The sequence below is a fragment of the Podospora pseudoanserina genome, chromosome 6 (genome assembly GCF_035222485.1).
Source record: "Podospora pseudoanserina strain CBS 124.78 chromosome 6, whole genome shotgun sequence".
In the NCBI taxonomy this organism is placed as follows: Eukaryota; Fungi; Ascomycota; class Sordariomycetes; order Sordariales; family Podosporaceae; genus Podospora; species Podospora pseudoanserina.
In genome coordinates this window covers 1,438,304-1,460,717 of record NC_085925.1, presented here as the reverse complement: position 1 = coordinate 1,460,717, position 22,414 = coordinate 1,438,304, and the positions used below count along the sequence as shown (strand labels likewise).

The window sequence follows — 22,414 nt, the reverse complement described above, 5'->3', positions numbered from 1 at the left end:
AACTCACCGCCCGCCAAGAATCTTCCGGTAAATACAAATTCCGTTTCCCTCGTCAAACCCTCGTGCCCAGGCGGGGCTATTCTGGGTTCATATCTAATCTTATCAAAGATCTTATCACTCATGATGGGCCATGAATTTTTGGTGGGCACAGCGCAATGCAATGGAGGGGCACTGACGGACATCACTGAAGGGAATCCGGCGCGCATTTGATATCCCACCCTGGCCTCTGAACTCATCCTGGGAAACTACTGCTTTACAATACAGCCTTTATAAGGTGATATCAATCAAGTCTCAACCATGAAGTTGGACACACGGGCTATGCGCCATCTGACGGCGGAGGACTGGAAGGTCCTCGCAGCTGTAAGTTGCCCTTCCTTCAAACCACCAAGACCAGCATCATGTACCTTGCTGGCCTCAACGGACCACCCCCCTATGAACCCCATTATCCCATCCCTTCACAGTCACCTCAACTAACCACCACCATAGGTCGAACAAGGCTCCAAAAACCACGAACTCGTCCCCGTCCCCATCATCGAGCGCTTCTCCCGCCTCAAAGGCGGCTCCTCCCTCGTCTCCAAATGCATCTCCACCCTCGCCAAAACCTCCCTCATCGCCAAGATGAAAGAAGCCAAATACGACGGCTATCGCCTCACTTACGGCGGCCTAGACTACCTAGCCCTCCACACCCACTCCCAAAAAAAGCACATCTACTCCGTCGGCACCCGCGTAGGCGTCGGCAAAGAATCCGACATCATGCTCGTAGCCGACCACACCGGCGCCCAGCAAATCCTCAAAATCCACCGCCTCGGCCGCATCTCCTTCCGCACCGTAAAAACCAATAGAGACTACCTCAAAAAGAACGCCTCCGGCTCCTGGATGTACCTCTCCACCCTCGCCGCCCGCAAAGAATACGCCTTCCTCTCCGCCCTCCACTCCGCCGGCATCCCCGTGCCCACCCCCATCGCCCACTCCCGCCACACAATCGTCATGTCACTCGTCGACGCGCCCCCCCTCCGCCAAATCTCCTCCGTCCCCGACCCGGCAGCCCTCTACGCCTCGCTCATAGAACTCTACCTCCGCCTGGCTAAGCACGGCCTCATCCACGGCGACTACAACGAGTTCAACATCCTCATCCGGGAGGACGTCTCCACCAACCCGGAAACGGGAACCGAAGAAATCACGCTTGTCCCTGTCGTCATCGACTTTCCGCAGATGATCTCCATGGAGCATGTGAATGCGGAAATGTACTTTGACCGCGACATCAACTGCGTCAAGATCTTTTTCGAGCGCCGATTTCACTTCAAGCCCACCACTCCGGGCCCTTTTTACAAGGATGTCAAAAAGACGGTTGGAAGAGACGGGTTTGAGAGGTTAGACGCCACGCTGGAGGCGTCGGGTATCACAAAGAAGATGGCCAAGGACCTCGAGGCGGCTATCAGGCAGCACGAGGAGGAGAAGCTGCAGAATCCAGAGGCGTTCGAGCCATCAGATGACGAGGAAGATGATGATGACGAGGATGAGGACGAAGAAGACAAGGAGGGAGAAGAGGCGAACACAGCTGAGAAAGAGAAGGAAGGACAACCATCAATAGTCATCGGGTTTCAATCTCCGTCAGAATCAGGAGCTGAACAAGGGATGAAGAAACTGAGTATAAATAACAAGACGTAAGTAGGGTAATCCCCCAAAAATAAAAAATGAGGAAACCCCCAAGTTGATTTGCTACAACCTCCCAACACATAACCTTGTTCCCATCATTCAGCTATGACGGTACTGAGCTCTGTCTATAGCTATGGCCTTGACATGTATCACCCACTTCTTTTCTTGTCTGTATTACTTCCATCATCTTCTCATAGCACTGCGCATATCTCATTACTTCTACTCTCTGAACTCCCATGTTGGCTCCTGTTGTCCTCTATTCGCTGTCTTCATTCCTCAAAGCAGTTTCACCTCACGTTTCTTTGCACAAGTTGTCTGGATTGCGCCTGACAGGACATGTACACTTGTCGCAATCTAACAGGAATCAATCAAAGACATGATCACCGAAATCTGTCCTGCGAAAATGCTAAAATCGATCTCTTCCATTCGTCGATTACCAAGCTAACAAAAACTACACCGAATCTCCCAGAGAATATTGACACAGAAACAAAACAAACAATTCTTGCTGCCGTCCTCCACCCTCTCTGAAAACGAGTTGATAAACCATATGACTAACATGTTTTCGTCCACTAAATATAGCAGAGAGGTAATTATGTGTGCTGGGTCAGCCCAAACACTCGCCAAACAAACCTAAGGCCGCCGCACTCCAACCGAAATGACAATAAACTCGTAATCGATATTGTCTGGAACAGAATCTCTCGAGATATGAAAGCTGTTGTCAACGTTCCAGAAATTTACTTCAACATGGTGGTTGTCGTTGTCCAGGGATCAACTTGCATCCCTCTCTACGCCTTCTCGTTCTTGATGGTGGCGGTATCCTTCTTGATGGTGGGCGACGATTGGGTGCTGCCCTTCTTGACGGTGGGAGAGTCGACCACCGTCACGCCCTCGTCGGCTGATCCATCATCCGAAGACGCAGTCACTGAAGGGATGCTGTGCCTGCAAACAGCATGTGAGTCATCTTGAGCCAGAGTAACCACAAGACGTGGGGGCTGGACATACATCAAGTTGGTGCGACCAAGACCCTGAGACATGACTGGAGTCGTGTTCGTACTAGCAGTACCAATGCTAGTGCGGACAGGAACGCGAGGAGCGTAAGAACTACATGGAAGGTTAGTCAGGCAATCGTGTCGAGTGGTATGGGAAAAGCAACTCACATATCAGATCCCACGCCACCGCGGCGGGTCCAAGGGGCCTGCTGGTAGATGCTGGGGTGAATGCCAACATCTGCAGTACCATAAGCACCAATGTTGTACTCGTTCGTGCGGAATTGGCGACGCTCGGCGGTGATACGCTTGAGCTCCTTCTGGGCCGGCGTGTCGGCGTAGCGAACCTGCATCAACATGCCCTCGTCTCCAATGGAGGCACCATGGTACTGCTTGATAATCTGCTCGCACTCCTCGCGAGACTCGAACCTAGACGGAATTAGCAACTTGCTTGCCCAACCAGCCAGTGTGGAAGAACCTACCGAGCAAAACCAACGCCACGGCTGTTGCCCATGCTATCGCGAAGAATCTTGCTGGACACGACATGATAACCAGTGAAAATGGCGTTCAACTCCGACTCGTTGAGACGCTTGGGCAAGTTGGAGAGGTACAAATTGGTCGAACCTTCGTCGCCCTCGGCCTTCAGTCTCGCATTGAAGCTCTCCTGTGATCATGATTAGGACGAACCGAGGGCTGCGGAACAATAGTGAACTTACGCGAGCAAAACCAACCTCATACCCAAGATGGTAGAACCCGCGAATGCATTTCTCCGAGTCGCGGACATCGGCGAACTTGGCAAATCCAAAACTGAGAAAACATGTTAGTCAAAAGTCCAACCAAGGGGAAGCTGAGGTGATAGGGAGCGTACCCTTTGCAAGCGCCAGTGGCAGTGTCAATAATGGCCTTGCTCTGCTCAACGGTTCCAAAACGAGAAGCATAGCGGTGCAGCAAATCGTCGTCTGTGGTGGGGTGCAAGCCGCGAATGTAGACATTGCGATTGCCGTGAATGCGGTTCTCGAGACATTGCTCGATCGACTTGATGTGCGTGGGCGGGGTAAAGACCGCCGGGACAGCCTCGGGAATTGCTGGATTCACCTTGAGCAACTCCAAAAGTTCCTCGTCAATGGGCTGCGAGGAGGCCTTGGGAGCGGTACCGGGCATCACAACCTGCTCCGGAGAAGGGGTCGTGTAGCTTGAACGAAAGACAGCAACACGGGAGCCAGCACCACGCTCCGAAGCGCTACCAAAGAAAGGAGTGGCCGGAGTCGACTCGGTGGTTGAGTATGAGCCGCGGCGGTTCTCCAAAGCGGGAACCTCGCTGCTGCTACGATCGGCATAAGAGGCAACGCGACCGGGGGTATAGGGCATGGCGTGGTACGGAACAGGCAAAGGAGCGTAATTCCCCTGAACAGGATACTGGCCAGAAACGCTGTAGCCATAGGCAGCCTCGGGGGCTAATCCGACATGAACAGGAACTGAGTAGCCCTGGTAAGCGACAGGTTGCTCCTGGGCGGTCATGTATCCATGCTGCTGGATCTGCGACATGTTGGAGGCTCCGTGGCCATTGCTGGGTGGAAGACTCATCGCACCGAACTGGCTCGCGAGGGAGTCCATGCCCTCGGAGCTGTGACCAAGGTGATGGATATGAGAGCCAGGTAAGCCCTGCTGGCTGTGCCCAACTTGGGCCCCCAAGTAAGCCGAGTATGTACCCTGACGGTTGCCGCCAGCCTCGGAGGACATGCCGTTGTTGGTGCGGTAATGAGACATGGTTGCGAAAATACAGTCTGAAAACTTGGTTAACGATGTGTTCCCCAGGCAGGATGTTAAGATGGCCTCCAGGGCCTGGACAAGGTCGATGGTGGTCGAGAGAAAATAGGAAAGTGGAAGATTGGACGAAGGAGTTCGTTGTCGCGTACCTTGAAATTCTGAGGGAAAGAATCAAGAGATCACTGCAACAAAACAAGAGTCAGTATGCGATGGGACAGAAAAGCTAAGTTGTCGCCAGGAAGAACTATAATGAGGGAGAGTCGCTGAAGTGAAAGAGAAAAGTCGCACACACCTCCAAAATGATCTTGTCTTGTACTGCTGATTCGACAGATGCTGCGAATACAAGAAACCGAGCCACTCAGTGATGGAGAATGTTAGAGGCCAAATTGTTGAATGCAAAGCGAGTGCTGGAGTAAGGAGATAGATCGAGCTATCGGCGATGAATGGAAGAGATTCGGGGTCTGACTGGTGTGTTGATGCTGTAACGAGAGATCAGGCAGAGTCCACAAGAGACCAAAACAGGGAGATGGGAATGGATGGTGAATGTTTTAAAAAGAGAGGAAGATGGATGACACCGACCAGGGTGAAGTAAAGTGAAGTAAGTGACCGCCACCGCCCTGGGGAATGGAACCGAGGAGGGAACCGAGGAGAGACCCGCAAGAAGTGAAATGTTGTGGCTAACCACATGCTACTCCTGCTGTTGAAACACAGCAGGCAGAGAGGCCTGGAGGAAGGCACGGGTCGTTGAGGGCAGGCAGGTGGTCGCAGACGAGCTCAAAAGGGTGGGTAAGGCGGAGAATGGATCGCGGAGACAACCACTGAGAAGCCCTTTTTCGCGCTTTCCTGGCAGAAATGATACCTTAAAATGGAAGATTGACTTACGGGCTAGATAGCAGTAGCTGGTGGAGGTGAGGTACGGATGCAAGATAATGTGATGGCTACTGCCTAGCGATGCTGTATCGGTGCCGAGGGAGCGGGGGATGGGGGAGATGAGAGTGCCGTCGGAATCGAAAGAGATGCTGATTTCCAAGTTGGCGGTCGAGATGAAAACTCTGAGGAGGAAAGAGCAAGGCTCAAGGCGCAGATGGCTACGGACGAGGCTGGCGGGACAGGTGGATGATACTCTTGCACTTCACTTCCAGCTGGGAGCGATCCCGTCTCCAGGTGACTGGGTGGGCTGTTCTGTTTGGACGGGGAAGGAGCACCTTTAGGAAAGAACCTGCGGGAGCATGTGATGACGCAAACCCTTCTATCAGGCTCTTTACTTGCAAGAATGTGGGATGTCGAACGTGTAGTGTGTCGAATCTTGCTCCTGCTTATCTCGAACTCTCGTCCAAACGTGGCTCCCCAGTTCCACACGTCCACACCCTTAATCGAGAAGTCAACAACCTGGAAGTTGGTGTTGCAACAAGCCACTTGCCAACTGCTGTGATCGTCGTGGGTATGGCTTCCAGCTTGAATCTATCTCGTCCACAATATGAGTTGCCCGGTGGAATAAAACGGCCCCGAACGGCGACAACGGGACTGGTAGGGTTGTGGCTTGCCGAGCACGGGTCAAGTACCCAGACGAGGCAGCCCTTCCAAACTTTGGAGCTTCTTTTCGATCGGTGCCGATATCTCTCGCTGTTCCTGTCATCAGCGCTCCCTTTCCAAGATCTCTCAGTAAGAAGCTGACATGATGACGTACCAATTTCTTCTTGAATACTGATGCCGCTGATAGTTATGCCTCAACCTTGTGACTGGCTAAAATATGTTGTCGAAAGAAGATGTGTGCAACAGACAGTCCGTAGAATATTGACTGAAGATGAAGAACTGGATAAGGATACTGGAGGGCAACAATCCGAAGGGAAGAGACTTCAACTAGCAATAGATGGGGTTCGCATGTGAAGTTGGTGTGTGTGGTCTTTTCGTCCTCTACGAAGAAAGAAAGGAGGACTTCAACCGTCAGATCCAAGACTGAGATGCAGCAAATGTCGGGGTTTAAGAACGTTTTGGTCACCACCCTCTTTCAGCCATACGGAACAGAGCTCCGATGACAGGCCACATAGTCTGCGGACCACGACCTACAAGCAGCCTGCCGGGTGGGCAGCCACAGGTAGTAGAGGAGATCCATGGTGGGCATACATCTAGCATGTGAGTGTATATGCGGACATGAATGAGCAGGGTCTGAGAGAGGGGGGTGGGGGCGTGTAGATAACTCTATCCCGAAATCCAAGCCCTCCAGCAAGATCGCCGTTGACCGTTCTGGAAACACGCCTCTCTCTCTCCACTGTTATATGCATGTGTGTGCCTGTTGAACTCGCGTGGCGCGATGGTTTGAATTTCTTCCCACTCTGTCCATTTTTCCCGAAAACGTGATGGTTCGCTGTATGCAATATGCATTTTGGTCTGAGAGGTTGGAATTCAGAATAGACAGACGGCTGCTGAATGCACACCCACCCCTCAACCCCCTCATCTCAAGGTTACAAGAAAAAAGAAAAGACGATTGGCCGTTGCGTAAGGTAGGTTCATCAATGTTTCAATCACTTGCGAGAAAAATGTCTCTGGGGTCGAACCCCGGGCAGTGAAATTCCCCGGTGGCTTTCCACCGGTGCTCCCACACCATGACTTACCTAACCACCACTGGATGTCCACCACCCACCCCCATCGTCAAAACCTTCCAAACAGGTGGTGGGATATGGGCCTCCTTACTTTTCCTTTGCATCTTGCTTGCAGCATGTATGTGTTGTGCGCTGCAATGCCCCGTGGATTCCATCCTTCGTTTGCTTCTTTTTGTTGACATGCGTGTTTTGTTTTCTTGCATAGACAGGCAGCAAGACCGTGACCGTCCCGAGACAAGGCACCGCCCGACCGCTTGTATCTTGCTTTTTCTCCCTACCTTTCTCATACTGTGCGTTGGATTTTCTTTTTTTGGTGTCAACTCCTTGGAAAATCCCATTTGCTGCTTCGATTTCTGGGTCCAGTCGGCATCGGGATGAAATGAAGTTCGACTTTTATGTGCGAGTGCCAGCGGCTTGGCATCAGCGAGTAGAAAAAGGGGGCTAAAAGGGGCACCTAGTTCAACAAATAACCCAAATACTAGAGACGCTATTTAGCCCACGAAAGAAAATAAAAACAACAAGAAAATATCCCTTCATTTCTCAGCTCAGAACGGGATATTTGTGGCTGTTTGCACCAAGCTGACCGAAGACACACCTACAAAAGACGGAAAGATGCCAAGGAAGCAAAGGAAAGCCAGAGCTCCGAGACATGAAGCAACCATACACTTTAAACCTGCACGTCTCCTGCCGGACAGATTCCCTGGCCAATCTGGTCTGTAGATCGTCATTGCAGCCAGTCATTAAACTCACCCAAAGGTTGTGTAACCATGAGAAAGAGCGAAGACCAAGCCCCATCGTCGGGACCTTCCATCATACACTCAGTATACAACCACGCCACCGACCAGACAACACGATCAAGTTCACCCCCGACGCCATCATTACTCGTTACTACTCAAACCTGCTCTTCTCCGAAACCCTCACATGCCCAACAAGCAATGGGAAATATACAAAGGGATAACAATCAGGGATGCCCCCATTTCCAATGACGAGATCAGGGAATCTCATCTGGTAGGGGGAGGGGGGTTAGGGTTTTATCATTCACAACACCACCCATCCACATCGCACTGTAGAGACGGGAACCAAAGATGAGAACAATTTAATTGAGCATACATACCTTCATTACGACTCCGTGAAATCACATGCAGCCCATCATTGATACGGGATTGCGGCAACATGCTGAATAATCAGTGTCAGTTATGCGAGTTAAACTTTCATGTGTGTCTTTAGAGAATGATTATAACGAGTGTCTGAGGATTTGGTGGGTTGTGAAGGTCAAGTAGTTGTGTGATTGATGCATTGGGAGAGTGTGGTTGTACTTGATGATGGTGTGCTTAAACCAAGATCCCAACGATACCTCTTCGGAGAAAAAAAATAACAATTAGGGAGTAATCTACCACCACCACGCCACAAACCCAACCACGTAACAAAGGTGCTGTGCAAAAATATATAGATATGGACAGATGATAAAAATCTTCCTTCTTCCCAAAAAGACAAAAACACCCAACCCAACCCAACCTCCACACACCCCAAAATGAATTTGTCCTTTGGAGCCTGATATATTATAGTGTGCTCCCCGCCCACCCGGTCCATTCTATATTCCATGCATGTAATGTGTGTGTGTGTCAATGTGGTGTGTGTGTGCGTGTGATGAAGAAAGTTTGCAATGGAAAATCGCTATACAAATTTGACAACCAGCCTTTTAGCGCCCTGCTAAATTGTGTTTGCCACCCTTTCTTTCCCAGCCCATTCCAGCCCCAGCCAGCCAGTCAAAAAAATAGACCCCCTAAATCAATGAGATCAAAACAAAACACACCACCCGTCACCTCCCGTATTTGATTTGTGCTCATGACCAGACGTCCTCCTGTAACGTGTTGTCAGTGATTTCTCTTGGTAAACGGGATATAGAAGATTAAAACATACCTGGTACTGGTTGGAAGCCCTCATGTTCTTCACGATGTCCTCAGCCTTGGCCTCTGGGACACCCCTCTCCTCAGAAATGATCTGGCCCAGCACATTGTGTACCTCACGGGCCATGTTGGCGGCGTCACCGCAAACATAGAAGTAAGCCTTCTTCTCAAGGAGCTCGTTGATCTCCTTGGACCTTTCCTTCAGCCGGTGCTGGACATAGACCTTCTTGTTGCTCTCGCGAGAGAAGGCAGTAACAATCTCGAAGCTGTCTCCCATGACCTGCTTGGCCTCCTCCCACTCCTTGGAGTACAAGAAGTCCTCGGTGGACTTGCGGCAGCCAAAGAACAAGATGGTCTTACCAACGGTCTGACCGTTCTCAACCATCTTTCTGCGCTCACGGACGAAACCTCTGAAAGGAGCAACACCGGTACCAGGGCCAACCATAATGACAGGCTTGAGGGGATCCGAGGGCAGCTTGAAGTTGGAATGGCGGACGTGGACGGGGACATGGATACCATCGTACTTGTTGCGGGGACCAGTGATCTCGTAAGTCAAACCATAGGGGCTGGGGTTGGGGTCGCCGTTCTGCTTCTGCTTAAGAGCCAAGAGGTAGTTGGTAGAGACACCGCGGAAAGGATCTTCACGACCGGGGAGCTTCTGCTCCTCGACGACGCAGGTGATGGAAATCTTCTTGGGTTGCTCAAGGGAAGAGGACGAGATGGAGTAGTAACGGGGTTGCAGCTTGGTGATGCCCTCAATGAAAGCGGAGAAGGGGACGTTGGACCACTTCTGACCCTTGCCAACAATTTCCAGAACGCGGCCGATGTTGAGATGATGAACGTTGATCTTGTCGTGGAAGTAATCCTTGTCACCACCGAGCTTGGTCATCTCGGCCTTGGAAGCCTCGTCGGGAGCGAAGGGGGCAAGAGTAGCGAGAAATTGACGAGAGACAGGAGCGCAGATTTCCATGTGGTAGCGAACAATGGCATCGAAGGTGGTGGGGGTCGGGAAGGGGACCTTGGCGGTGGGTTCCAGGGCCTTGACAGAAATAACATCCTTGCGCTTTTCAGTGAGACCCAAGACATTGAGGAACCGGTCAACCTCCTCGCCAGGGTTGGTGGGCCAAACAGCGAGATGGTCACCAGTCTGGTAGCTGAGATTAGAGGCGCTGATGTCGACTTCCATGTGAAGGCAGTTGCGGTCCTTGACGTTGAACAACTCGTAGGATTCGGCGATAGGGGCGATGTAGGGGTTGTGCGCATTGAAGGGGCCCTTGGGGCTACCATCGAGGTGGGTCTTGTTGGGCTCACCAAGGTAGACCTCAGGAGACTCGGCAGTAAGAGTGTCACGTTCAACGATACCAAATACGGGCTCATAGACAGCCTCGCGCTCCTCAAGACCCATCTTCTCAGCGAGAGCCTTCCACATGGGGTCCTTCCAAGCCAAGAAATCCTCTTCCATGGTGCCAGCGCCATCGTCACCCTCGCCAGCCTGACCAATGCGGTGGGCACCCAGCTTCTGAAGGGCCTTGTCCACGTTGCGAACCATGATGTTGTAGTGCTCATAAGTGTTGTTGCCAAGACCGAAAGCGACGTAGTTCAGGTTGCCAAGAGCGGGTTCGTTGTCCAAAGTGAATTGTGGGGAGTCTCCGTTGATGAACTCGTAAAAGTCAACAGCGTTGTCGGTGGGCTCGCCCTCACCGTAGGTGGCAAGCACAAACATGACGACCTTGTCCTCAGGGATGGCATCGAGATTGTCGTAGTCGTAGTCCTCCAAGTCGGCAACCATGGTCTCGAGGCCATAACGGCTCTTGCCCTCCTTTGCGAGTCTCGAGGCGTAGTCCTCAGCGGTGCCAGTTTGCGATCCATAGAAAATAATGCAGTTCTTGCCAGACTCCTCCATCTTCTCGAGAATGTTTCTTGTCTTTCCAGCCTTGGCGCCATTGGCGGCCGCGAGAGAGCTGGCATAGGGGTCCTTGGCGACGCCCCAAAGCTTGCCCTTGGTGAAGTATGCCACCGTCCCCAAGAGGATGGCGGCTAGGACAATAATGTCCAGCGTATCGAGTTCAGCCATGGCGACGGTTCACGGACTGCAGAACGGGGGCTCGATGACGGCGTAGGAGTGTTATCGGTGTGTTTCTGAGGCCGTCCCGGGAGCCGGAAACGGGGGAGAGCTCCTCAAGTTAAGGAGGAGCGGTGCCGCCGATGCGATCGGATCGGGGCAGGCGGATTGGAAACGGCAAACGTTAGCCGTCCAGTGGTCGCGGTGTCGGATCGGCGCGGGCGAGAGCGCCAATTCAACGGAAGACAAACAAGCGCCGACCTCCAAGCGTGTGGCTGTCAGACGGCAGACAGGCACAAGTCTCAGGGGAGGGACAAGGCGGAGGGGTTAAGCGGCTGGTCGACGGGGAGGCTGCTCGAGTGAAGAGAATACAAATAAAGGAAGAAGAAGAAGAAGAAAGGGGGCAGTCGCTTGAGGGAAGAGGCAGTCAACCAGAGAATCAAGTAGAATTTTATTCAGCGGTACGGGATTGCGGCGGTCTTACTTTATCGACAGATAACCACATGCTGGCCCCGGGACGCTAGCCTCAACCTTCCAGGGTCCCGGGGCCCGGGCTTTTTCCACACCCGTCGGGTGCCATCTGTCAACTCCACCATCTCCGACGAGATCCATATCCGCCCAGCCTGGCAGCCAAGCAACCGCACAGCCTACCTAGCGCTGGAACGCTTCATCAGACGGAGACGAGGCTTTGCGTGACGTGCCGTTTCATCGGAGCCGCAAGGCTATTCCCGTCAGTCCGCCAGAGTGCTTTAATATCTGCCTCCAGCCTGGAACACAAGATGACTCGGGGAGCGGTTTTCCTCAACGTGCGACGGCCGCCGGACCAGCCCAGCAAACGGCGAGCTCGCCTGGCCTCCAGTTGTTGGCACAGTCAGCAATAAATTGCGCGAAAGGGTCCCCACTCGTTCCAAATCGAGTCAGACGTCGTTTCGACGTGGAGTGGTATTTTAACATACGCCGTACATTACGCGCCCCGCCGGCACCTTGCAAAATTGTACGCTGCGAGAGATCTACGATACCTACCTACCTACCGTACCCCATAATGTTGTTTGATATTTGGCCTGTTCTTCTGAAGATCTTGCATTCGCCATTGGACTCCGTTTGTTCATGAACGAACACAGGTATCTCGATTCTCTTCCAAGATACCTACACAGAAGCGACTGGGAGGAGGGAAAAGAATGAGGGCAAGTGGAAGGTGGGAGCCAGCAGTTGAGAGAACCCAACAACGAGGGCGGCTGCAACGAGAGCATCCCCCGCACCAACAAGAAAGCTGAAGAACTTTTACAGTGTAGGATTGATTTGGACAGCGAAGCCCGGGCCGTGGAGGTGGTCCTTGGCACCCCCACATGGAATCCGGTGCAGAACTGAGTCCGCGATCGCTGCATTCACTACATCGGTAGTATCAGCTTCAATATCTCTTGGTGATTCGGCAGCTGTTTCTGTCGCAGAATCACTGCCAAATCCCAAGTTTCTCTATCATGTTCCAAGGGTCCAGACCAGCCAGAGTCGTGTTTGTGGTGGGAGAATATGTAGGGACGGACACCTGGCACAAAGTTGACTAGAAGCCACGTCTGTCTGATCAGATTCCGCCATTTCTTGATGAATTCCCAGTGTCCCATCTCTAGCTTGTTGCTGACCACCACCCCTCTACTGTCGGACGGCATCGTGTCGTGTGCTGTCCCCGCGATGGCGTCCGCTACCGCAACCAACCTCGTGGTTAACCCCTCCCACTTCGGCTCGAATTTTGGCCCCGCGCAGAACCGCAAAAGGCGGGGACCCCACCACTTGGCCGGGACAAACAAGCTTACCCAGCGTGCGAGGGTTCGGGATCACCCCGGGAGGCTTCGGACGGCAATGATATCGGGAGTCGAAGTCGTTGGGAAGGTCGTCACATGGGATCAGGGGAAAGTGGAGGTTTGCGATTCAAGACCAAGGACATGGTCGACGCTAGGATTATGCACCATGTCCAACCCCAAAATCCCCCAACTTTTGCTACACTCTATTTTCGGGGTAGCGCCGGCGCGACGGGGCTTCGCGGGGATATCGCTTCTTGTCGCTTCTTGAGTAGCCGAGAACACGATGACCTTCGGCAACACTGCCTTGGTATTGGTTCTGTGTTGTAATACCGAGTGCTCATCGATCATCGTCGCGAGCCCAGCTGCATACATCATCACTCTGACTGCTGCATATATTTAATGACATGACAGCTCAAAGGTACACAAGCGAGCCTTTGGAAGAGGTGGTCAGACGGGATCTGATATGTTCGGCAGACGAACTGGCGCTTGCTCGGCACGTTCCGAAATCGAAGATGTCTGTGCTGGTAGTGAGATGGCAGGTGAGCACAGGATGCGGATGGCTTGCTGCAGCTGCTGGTGTATCGTAATGACTTTGGAGACATCATGTATTAATATCTCACAGAGCTAAGGGGTTTGCAAGACATTCTGGTAAGTTCTGAGCCATCATACGAACAATTTGTCTGTATAACCTGCTGGAAAGTGCTGTGTGACGGAGCACACATAAACTAGCTCTCAACCTCGAGGCTAGGCAGCGCATGTTTTATAGTTGTCAAATGATACTAGATGCAAGAGCAAGGCAGGCCAATCGTTCATAGACTACTGCATGAGCACACACTTCAACTGTGCATGTGTGAGGTTGAGGTCCAAGTCCATGAGAGGTCAATGCTGTGAGGTGAAGTCGGATGACAGGCTGACAGCCCGGCCATCTGATATCTGATTGGCTCAGCCAGACGACAGCCCCAGTTTAGGGAGGAGCTCGGCCCATCTCTGATTGGCTGTCAAACAATTTAGCCCCTGAAGGTCCCTTGCGTTCTGGCAGCCCTGCATCAACACGGTGGACCTGGGCGGCCAGTGAATCGCCAGTCGCACTGTCGCGAGCAGCTCACGTTGTCAACCCACCTCGACTTCCATCCGACAGGTCTCCTTCCTGTCTGGACAGGACGCAATTGTCAAAAAGGCCACTCCTTCCGACCCCCTCGCTGCCGAACGAAGCAGCCGCATTACCAGGAGTAGCAACGGATCATGCAAGAAGTGACGTCTGAAAAATGGGTGAGTTGAAGTTGCCCTTCCCCCACCATGATAAGCGGCGGCCATCTTGTGCGGGCAAGGCGCGGGCGGGTGGCTTTCGGCCTCCGGGCCTTCCTTGACCGACCTCCTGCCGCCGCCGTCTCCGCCCGGTTTCAAGGGCCACTCCACTTGGCCCTCCAGCCTGGCACATCATGTCGACTGCCGACTGCCTCATAGTGCCAGTCTTGCTGACTAGCCACCCACAGCTCCGTCTCAAACGACGTTGCCTGACCACGAGCCACTGAAGTTCTCGCCCCGCGCCGTCACCAGACTAGATGAGGAGGACGAAGACTGGCAGAGAACCTTACGGCCCGCCGTCCTTGAACCGAGGAGCGTTGCGCATTCCCGAGAATCGTCCCTCGACAAGTTTCAACGCACCCACCCACATGTGCCGCCGCCTCGGGGTGCCCTGGGAGGCGTTATTGAGCGAGTTGTTGATCCCAGAGCTGCCTCGTACGGCCATCACCGCCAGACCTCGATTGTTCATGGCATAGGAATCCATCACTCGAGGAACGGCAGCCTTGCCAGCTCTTCCTCGAGCCCTCTCAGCCCGCAGATGATTGCTGCCGCTGGCGCAGGTCTCACACCTGATAGGACGGATATGCATATTCAAGCCTTCTCACGGACGGAGGGTGATACCGGGCCAGGATCACGCCCTGTTACTGCTCTCTCCAATGCTACGACAGCGGTCCTGAACCCGGGGCCTGGTTATCCCGAAAGAACTTCATCGGCAACTGATATGTCAGGCGCCCCAGCACAAACCAGGGGAACTCTGGAGAGAATGCACAGTGGCAGTGGGCGGTCACGCCGTGATCATTCTCACCATCATTCGCATTCATCACGGGTTTCCAAGGATGAGCAAAAGACCGTGGGGGAATACGCGCTCCATGTGCTTTTCACCTCGTTCATTGCCCAGGCAGAAGAAAAGCTGAACGAGTGTATAACGGCCCCGTTCGAACCGGAGCCGAATGTCGAACATATCTGCGGGCCAGGGGCGGACCCTGCGTTTGACCAACTCATTGTAGCTCTTGGGCACATCTCCAAGCAGAAGCCAAAGCCATTGATCGATAGTATGATGCTATGGCGCAAGAGTAAGAGCGAAGCGGCCGGTGAAGCCCGAGGACAGCTACACCAGCATGCTCGTATCAATCCTGCACCCCATCCTGGACTATTACAACGACGCAACACGGAACCTGTACAGCCCATGTCCGCACAAGGTGGCCCGGAAGCTGGTGGGCAGATGGGTCTGGCAGCCAGGCAGGATTTCGTCGCACAGGCAGAGCGCCGGTCAACAGTTTCCATCTATGTGCTCTGCCGGGTTCTCCTTGAGGTCATGTCACAAAGCACGCTGGCCTCCATCACGCCGGAAATGGAGGAGAAGCTGGAATCGATCATTTTCGGCCAGTTGAAGATGTCAGAGACAGAGCAGCTGATGCTGTCGCCTCTGAAACTGGCCAACTGGAATTTGTTCGCTCAGCTCCTTGGTGTCATGAGCGACATCGACTTCAACAGCGTGACTGCCCGATTCGTCACCGACTTGGATCGCTCACTGCAAGAGTTGGCGGCTAGAAGCCCCCATGTCGAAAGCAGACTAGAGCTTGTTCTGGGCGGCATGAAGCATCTCCGCATCAAAACTTCACCGGCGGCAGCGTGGGATCAATCCTGCGACTTCATGGCATCTCTTGGCAAGCTGTTTGGCCGGTCCAAAGGTGGCAGGGTCAAATCGGCCTTCTGCCAGGTCCTCGAGATGCTCATGCTGCCCATTGCAGCTGAAGCAAACAACAGTGATATTGCCCACCCAAAGTGGGCCGAGGTTCTCTCCACCATCTGTCCTCGTCTGGCAGAAATCATGGCCAAGCCACGGCACTGGATCTACGCCTTTCCCCTGACTGCCACTATGCTCTGCGTCTCCCCCCCAGAGACTTTTGTCAGCCAATGGAACCAGCTGATCTACCCGTTGCCACCCAAACTCAAGGATCGAGAGACCAGGCCAATATGCATGCAGGTCGTTTCTAGACTCGTGTGGACATACCTCTACCGCACAACAGAGAGCAATAACGGGCCTACAAAAAGGTTGGATGATGTGATGAGGACGGTGCTTCCGAATCCCAAGAAGCCTTACAGTGCAATAGACACCGCCGTTGTTGAGCCTCTGATACAGATCATTAGATTTGTTGGATATAAACACCCAGAACACTGTTTCAAGACTATCATCTTCCCCTTGATCAGTGCTGATCTATTCGAGAAAAAGGACAGGGAACTCAGAATCGAACAACTGGATCCTGACCGGATGGTTGTGGGAATCCGGGCTTTTCTTACTGTTATGGCGGACTTGGAGAAGGGCGACAAGGGCAAACCGCCATTCCCGCAGGTATACGCTCATACTCATGCTCATGAAGTGATGACACCAACCTCGCCAGTACTGCAATCGCCCGTGGGCGCTCCAACAGTTCCCCCAGCGGCGTTGTCCGCTGGAGAGAAGCTCTCTAAGCCAGTCATGATTTCTTCTTTGACCCGAGAGGTCCGGGCGAACTACAACAAGTTCTGTGAAATTCTCAACAAAATCACTATCATCTGCGATAATACTTTTGGTGGCCAGGCAGCATTGGACGAGAAGTTTGAGAGGTTCAACAGCCCTGGTCCCAAAACACCCATTACCGAAACCTTCAACTTTAGTCGGCGAGATGACCATTCGAATCCTCAGGACCAGAAGCAGGCATTTTATGAACTACTTCACGTAGCCGTACAAGCCATACCTCGATGTCTGTCTCCAGACATACCCATACCTTTCAACACTCTCATCAATCTGCTCTGTACCGGAACGGCCCATGTCCAATCAAATATTGCCGAATCCTCGGCGCAGTCTCTGAAGGCTATCGCTCGACAGTCACATGCCCATCAGGTCACAATGGGCTTCGCACGGTTCATCTTCAATTTCGATGACCGCTATTCAACCATGTCAGATGGCGGCATGCTGGGACCTGGCCATATTGAGAAGACTTTGATGCTTTATATCGAACTTCTTCATATCTGGATTGAGGAAATCAAGCAAAAGACGAGGGAGGCCACGACTGAAAACGGTGAGCCCACTGGCGATAAGCGTGGGATCAAACTTGACTTGTCCAGCGTATGGGCAGAAGTCGATCAAGTCGAGGCACATGGCCTGTTCTTCCTATGCTCACAATCTCGACGTGTTCGATATCACGCGGTCAACGTGCTACGATTGATCAGGGAGTTTGACGGTGTCTTAAGAAAGCCAGGCGGTGGTGGGCAAGAGACACAGAGACTTATTGACATCCTCGAAAATGACTCCATGCAAGTCATGAACTTCAATGATGAACAGTTATCAGTAGCGGAACGCAGCCGCCAGCAGCGAGGGATGCAGACAAACAGCCAAGGAGCCTTGATCGAACTCTGCACCAGCGATATGTCCTATGACACAACCCTGTGGTTCAAGATCTTCCCCAACTTTATCCGAATCGCCTTTGACAAATGCCCCTTCACTATCACATTAACACGAGATCTGGTCTGCGAGCGGATTCTTCAGCTTTACAAGGTCATCACAGTACTCTCGGAGCCATCACGAGGGTTATATTACAACGACATCAATAGTGCCCGCCTCACAGCCAAGACGCCAACAAGCCAGCAAGAGGGTGTTGTTGAGCAGTGGAAGCTGTACCTTGTATTTGCGTGCACAACGTTGGCAGATCCGGGCAGTGGTCCCAATGGAGCGAGCAATGGGCAACATGGTCGGAAGGGGTCTACGGCTGCCGAAAAGATTGGTTCAGCCCGCACTCTCTTCAAATACCTAAATCCCTTGCTCTCCGTCTCGTCCGCCTCGATACGGGAAGCAGTAGTAATAGCGATGGGCTCTATCAACGTCCACATCTATCGCACTCTTCTCGAGGAACTTCAAGGCCATGTCGGGCGCTGCAATGATGACGCTAGGCAGCGGATTCATCAGCGTACCAACAGCAGTCCGCGACGGAACCGAAAGATGGATATATTACGGACTGAAATCACTCATGTCTACAAGTTGACATCACACTTCTTGAAGCAACAGGAAGTGTACCAGGATGAGTGGATTCTCAATAATCTGGTCGGATATGCCAAGGACCTCAAGATCTTTTTGATGGATGGCGAAGTTCAAATGGACTGGGAGTTCCAGAAACTCAGGCGTCATTATTGCGGGCTTATGGAGGAGCTTTTTGAGGGTATCAACCGAACCAATGATCCATCTAGATGGATGACATTTGAAGCTCGAAAGTCGGCATTTGCTCTGATGGAGGATTGGTGCGGTTTCTCGCCGAACCAGCCACAAATCCGACAAAGAGAAGACAACATGAGGAAGTCAGTGATTGATCAAAAGGCTGTGGGTGAACGTGGCACTGTCACAGCAGCTATGGAGATTGAAAAGAGGAACCTTAGAACGGCGGCACTCAGTGCCATGGCGTCCCTATGCGGCGGACCCATCAGCCTTACCACCGACGGTAGCTCTTCTCGGCAGTTCGATGTGAGGCGGATGCTGGCTTGGATTGAGGCCATCTTCAATTCTGGCAGCGATCGTATGAATGTCATCGGCAGGAGAGCTCTCAAGAACCTGATTGTCCACAACCAGGAGTTTGTATATCTCCTCGAACACTGCATCTCGCGATGCTACCTTGCTGAAGTGCCCAAGGTGCTGGAGAGTTACTTTACTGTCGTGACTGAGGTCATTCTGGAACACCCCAAGAACCCCTGCCCCTTTTGGAAGCTTCTGGGTCTTTGTCTGTTTATGCTGGGTAACGACCAAAGCAAAATCAGATCTAAGGCGGCACACCTCCTTCGAGCACTTGAAGAGCGCCAACCACAACCCAAGAGCTCCAAACTCCAAGACTTCGACATTAGTATATCGGATAAGACAAAGGCTGTCTACAAGCTCGCTCAGTTCGAGATATCCAAGAGGCTGGCCAAACGACACACCGAACTGGCGTTTCACATCTTCTCCGAGTTTACGTTCTACTTTAAGGAACAACAAGGATCAGCCCAAAGGAACATCGTGGCTGTCATCCTTCCTTGGGTACAATCAGTCGAACTCAAAGTCGACCCGAATGGCGGTCCGATTGCCCAATCATATGTACTGCTGGCCAACCTGCTCGAACTCACCATCAAGTCTAGTGCGGCTTTGCACAATGAAGTGCAGGCACTCTGGCAGGCGTTGGCTACGGGACCCCATCCTGGGAATGTGAGACTCATCCTCGATTTTATCATGTCGCTTTGTCTTGAGCGGAGGGAGCAAAACTTTGTCGAATATGCCAAGCAGATTGTGGTCTTTTTGGCGAGTACCAGTATCACCCCGGGCAACAAGGTGGTGGAATTCTTGTTGTCGCAGATCACGCCTAAGACGATGGTTCCGAATGAGAAGCGGGAAGCTTCTCCTCCGCCGCCGGATAATATTGAGAAGCTGCCTTACTATGCGGATTTGGCCGTAGTCCTTCCTGTTGGTACGAAGCAGGCTGGCTTTTCGCTTGGACAACTGTCTTTGATCTTGTTGGTGGATCTCATGGTTGCGCCTGTGAGCCTTACCGCGGAGAATGTCCCTAATCTTTTGCAGGTGGTGACGGTGCTCTGGGATCACTACACGCCATTGGTGCAGGAGCAGGCTCGGGAGATGCTGGTGCATTTGATTCATGAGCTTGTCATCTCTCAGCTTGATGATGATGCCCCGGTGGAGAAAAGGAAGTCGATTGAGGATCTCATTGATGCTATTCGACGCCATGACCGGTCTGTGGTGTGGGGGTACGAGGACAGCAATGGCAAGGTCAACGAGCATGACAATAAAGTCCCTCCGAGTATGGAGTATCTGACCACCGAGGTTGTCAAGACTTTTGAGCTTACCTTCCCTGGCATCAAAGACCAATGGGGCCGGCTATCACTCACGTGGGCAACCTCGTGTCCTGTCAGACATCTTGCCTGTCGGTCTTTTCAGATTTTCAGGTGTATTCTCACTTCGTTGGATCAGCATATGCTTGGGGACATGCTCGCTCGCTTGTCGAACACTATTGCGGACGAGGATATGGAGATTCAGTCGTTTTCGATGGAGATACTCACTACCTTTAAGACCCTGATCGTCAAGCTTGATGCAGAGAAGCTGTTGGCTCTTCCACAACTCTTCTGGACGACATGTGCCTGTCTAGAGTCAATCAATGAGTGCGAGTTTCTGGAAGCAGTGGAGATACTGAATGAGTTCTTGGACAAACTGGACTTTGGGTCTGCCAATGTGCGAAGGCTTCTCTATGATGGACAGCCTTCCAAGTGGGATGGGCCGTTTGAGGGTTTGCAGCCACTTCTTTACAAGGGGTTGCGGTCGTCGACGTGTCTGGACTCGACATTGCGGACGCTGGAAAGACTTGTGCAGTTGCCGAGCGATGCCCTGATTGGAGACGATACTCGTCTGTTCTTTACCATCATTGCCAACTTGCCAAGGCTTCTGAATGTTATTGATCAGAAGATATTGGAGGAAGAGGTGGTTCAGACGGCGAACTCGCTGATGAGTGTTGCGTACGAGCGAGAGTTGAGGAGTATTGCGCTGGTTCTTGACAAGTACCTGGCGAACATGTACTCATCTGGGGAAGACTTTGTCTCGCAGATGCTGGCAGCTCTTCAAGACTACTTTCTGCCAGCACTTGACTTTCATATGATTGCCATGCTGATGGGCTTCCTGACCAACGCGACTGCCTGGGTCAAGATCAAGACGATGAGGATTCTCAGGGTAATCATCCCCGAAGTCGACATGAGGAAGCCGGAAATCGCGAGCCATGGCTCAGATATGATTTCACCCTTGCTACGACTGTTGCAAACAGAGTACTGCATGGAAGCCCTCGAGGTTCTTGATAACATCATGACCATGTCCGGTTCCACCATGGACAAGCAGCACCTCCGCATGAGCATGACCCGACCCACCTCCAAGGCCGTCCGAAAAGAATACGAGCGCACTCAAAGTCTCTTTGGCATCCCAGAAACTTCCGGTTGGGCGATTCCCATGCCAGCCAAAAAGACTGACTCTACCCGCGCCAACATCCACGCCGCATTCTACATGTGCCAGTTGATCGAAGGCATAGCCGCCGAGCCAACCCCAACGCCCGAGGTTGAATTCCACAACGATGAGTTCCCCTATGGCTATTTCTCCACCTCGGACAGGGCGGACACCATGATGTCAGACGACATAAGGGATAACCCCCCCATGGGCGACCTCGTCTCCAAACTTGACAGCCTAGACGACTTCTTCGACGACCTCTCCACCAGCCCACCGTCCGATGGCCGTTCCTCCAGGACAGTGACAGAATTCTCCCCTGACGCCTTCGAATCCGACGCTCAACTCTACGACGAGCAAATCCTCCCTATTCTGCACCAGGCTTCCTCAAACACAAGTAGCATGTCCTTCCAAAATGGCTTTGCCGATCGTCCCTCTTTTGTCTTGCCAACAAACGGTCTAGTAGCAGCCAACACGATGACGCCGGGGGCGTTCTCGGTAACTATGACCGGCACTGGAGGCGGCCCAGGTCCCGCAAACATCACTCCGCCAAGCGCTATCCTCCGTCCTGGTCTTCACGCTCGTTCGGTAACTTCCCCTTCGGCACCGTATCACCATCAGCTGGATTTTGCCTCGGAAGACGAGCATGATACACCCCAGCAGCAGGATTTTGTGGAGGATGTCTTTTCTGATGGGGATGATGAACGCCCAACTACGGATGGAGGGAATGGGAATAGTAGTCCGTTTTTCTTGGAGAGCATGATTAGGAAGGGGGGCTTGAGAGGAAGGTTGAGGGGGGTGGGGACTGGAGGGACAAGGGAGAGGTTGCCTAGTGTGCAGGGGGTGTCACCAAGATCTCAACAGCAGTCACGAGCGCCGTCTGCAATGGGGGGAGAGGGATTTGAGGGGGCGAGAGAGCAGGGGATGGTGTTGCAGCAGAGGTTGCAGATGGGTGGTTTTGGGGGGCAGGGGTTTGGGAATAGGGAGTTGTTGTAGGCAGGAAAGGGTTTAGGACGAGAAGCCTGAGCTTGTTGCAATCAAGGCCGGCGAGGGTTTAGTTTTCGACTTCTGCCGTCATAATTGGGGGAAGGGGGAAGCGAAGGGGAGGACTGTATGATGATGGTGTTTGTGTAATGAACATGGGGGTGATCTGGGGACAGAGATGAGGAAAACATATAGGGATGAAGGAGATGGGTAAGGGGATGAGGCACGATGATTTATATATGTAATGTAGCTGTTTATATCAATATTGAGTAACCTGACATACAAATGGCACTGAAGTTGCCGACGCACTTGTGGGAACACCAATTATGTTGGTTCGCTGCTTGGCACTTGGTGTCA

General features: G+C 52.6%; 4 protein-coding genes across 4 annotated transcripts; 2 read left to right on the top strand and 2 right to left on the bottom strand.

Moving 5' to 3' along the window:
- The first annotated feature begins 50 nt into the window (after positions 1-50).
- Positions 51-1,710, top strand: rio2 (Serine/threonine-protein kinase rio2). Its single transcript, XM_062948821.1, has 2 exons — positions 51-360; positions 487-1,710. Exons 1-2 carry the CDS (start codon positions 298-300, stop codon positions 1,666-1,668), a joined length of 1,245 nt encoding a protein of 414 aa, XP_062797417.1. The 5' UTR covers positions 51-297; the 3' UTR covers positions 1,669-1,710.
- A 400-nt stretch (positions 1,711-2,110) lies between these two features.
- Positions 2,111-7,014, bottom strand: QC764_603170 (uncharacterized protein). Its single transcript, XM_062948822.1, has 10 exons — positions 6,097-7,014; positions 5,292-6,032; positions 4,702-4,888; positions 4,559-4,591; positions 3,511-4,426; positions 3,359-3,449; positions 3,125-3,306; positions 2,814-3,071; positions 2,659-2,757; positions 2,111-2,595 (listed from the first exon to the last, which is right to left on the bottom strand). The coding sequence occupies exons 5-10, from the start codon at positions 4,407-4,409 to the stop codon at positions 2,442-2,444; spliced, it is 1,683 nt and encodes a 560-aa protein (XP_062797416.1). The 5' UTR covers positions 4,410-4,426; positions 4,559-4,591; positions 4,702-4,888; positions 5,292-6,032; positions 6,097-7,014; the 3' UTR covers positions 2,111-2,441.
- Positions 7,015-8,425: 1,411 nt separating this feature from the next.
- QC764_603180 (uncharacterized protein) lies at positions 8,426-13,613 on the bottom strand. The gene is made up of 2 exons (XM_062948823.1): positions 8,930-13,613; positions 8,426-8,870 (listed from the first exon to the last, which is right to left on the bottom strand). Exons 1-2 carry the CDS (start codon positions 10,988-10,990, stop codon positions 8,853-8,855), a joined length of 2,079 nt encoding a protein of 692 aa, XP_062797415.1. The 5' UTR covers positions 10,991-13,613; the 3' UTR covers positions 8,426-8,852.
- Positions 13,614-13,635: 22 nt separating this feature from the next.
- On the top strand, positions 13,636-22,372 carry TAO3 (Cell morphogenesis protein PAG1). Its single transcript, XM_062948824.1, has 2 exons — positions 13,636-14,043; positions 14,267-22,372. The coding sequence occupies exons 1-2, from the start codon at positions 14,017-14,019 to the stop codon at positions 22,067-22,069; spliced, it is 7,830 nt and encodes a 2,609-aa protein (XP_062797414.1). The 5' UTR covers positions 13,636-14,016; the 3' UTR covers positions 22,070-22,372.
- The last annotated feature ends 42 nt before the right edge of the window (positions 22,373-22,414 follow it).

Coding starts and splice junctions, on each gene's coding strand:
- TAO3 (XM_062948824.1), top strand. CDS start 14,017: ATGCAAGAAGTGACGTCTGAAAAATGG. Junction 14,044..14,266: donor AAGTGACGTCTGAAAAATGG/GTGAGTTGAAGT, acceptor TAGCCACCCACA/GCTCCGTCTCAAACGACGTT.
- rio2 (XM_062948821.1), top strand. CDS start 298: ATGAAGTTGGACACACGGGCTATGCGCCATCTGACGGCGGAGGACTGG. Junction 361..486: donor ACTGGAAGGTCCTCGCAGCT/GTAAGTTGCCCT, acceptor CCACCACCATAG/GTCGAACAAGGCTCCAAAAA.
- QC764_603170 (XM_062948822.1), bottom strand. CDS start 4,409: ATGTCTCATTACCGCACCAACAACGGCATGTCCTCCGAGGCTGGCGGC. Junction 2,758..2,813: donor GGTGGCGTGGGATCTGATAT/GTGAGTTGCTTT, acceptor CCTTCCATGTAG/TTCTTACGCTCCTCGCGTTC. Junction 2,596..2,658: donor CTTGGTCGCACCAACTTGAT/GTATGTCCAGCC, acceptor TGCTGTTTGCAG/GCACAGCATCCCTTCAGTGA.
- QC764_603180 (XM_062948823.1), bottom strand. CDS start 10,990: ATGGCTGAACTCGATACGCTGGACATTATTGTCCTAGCCGCCATCCTC.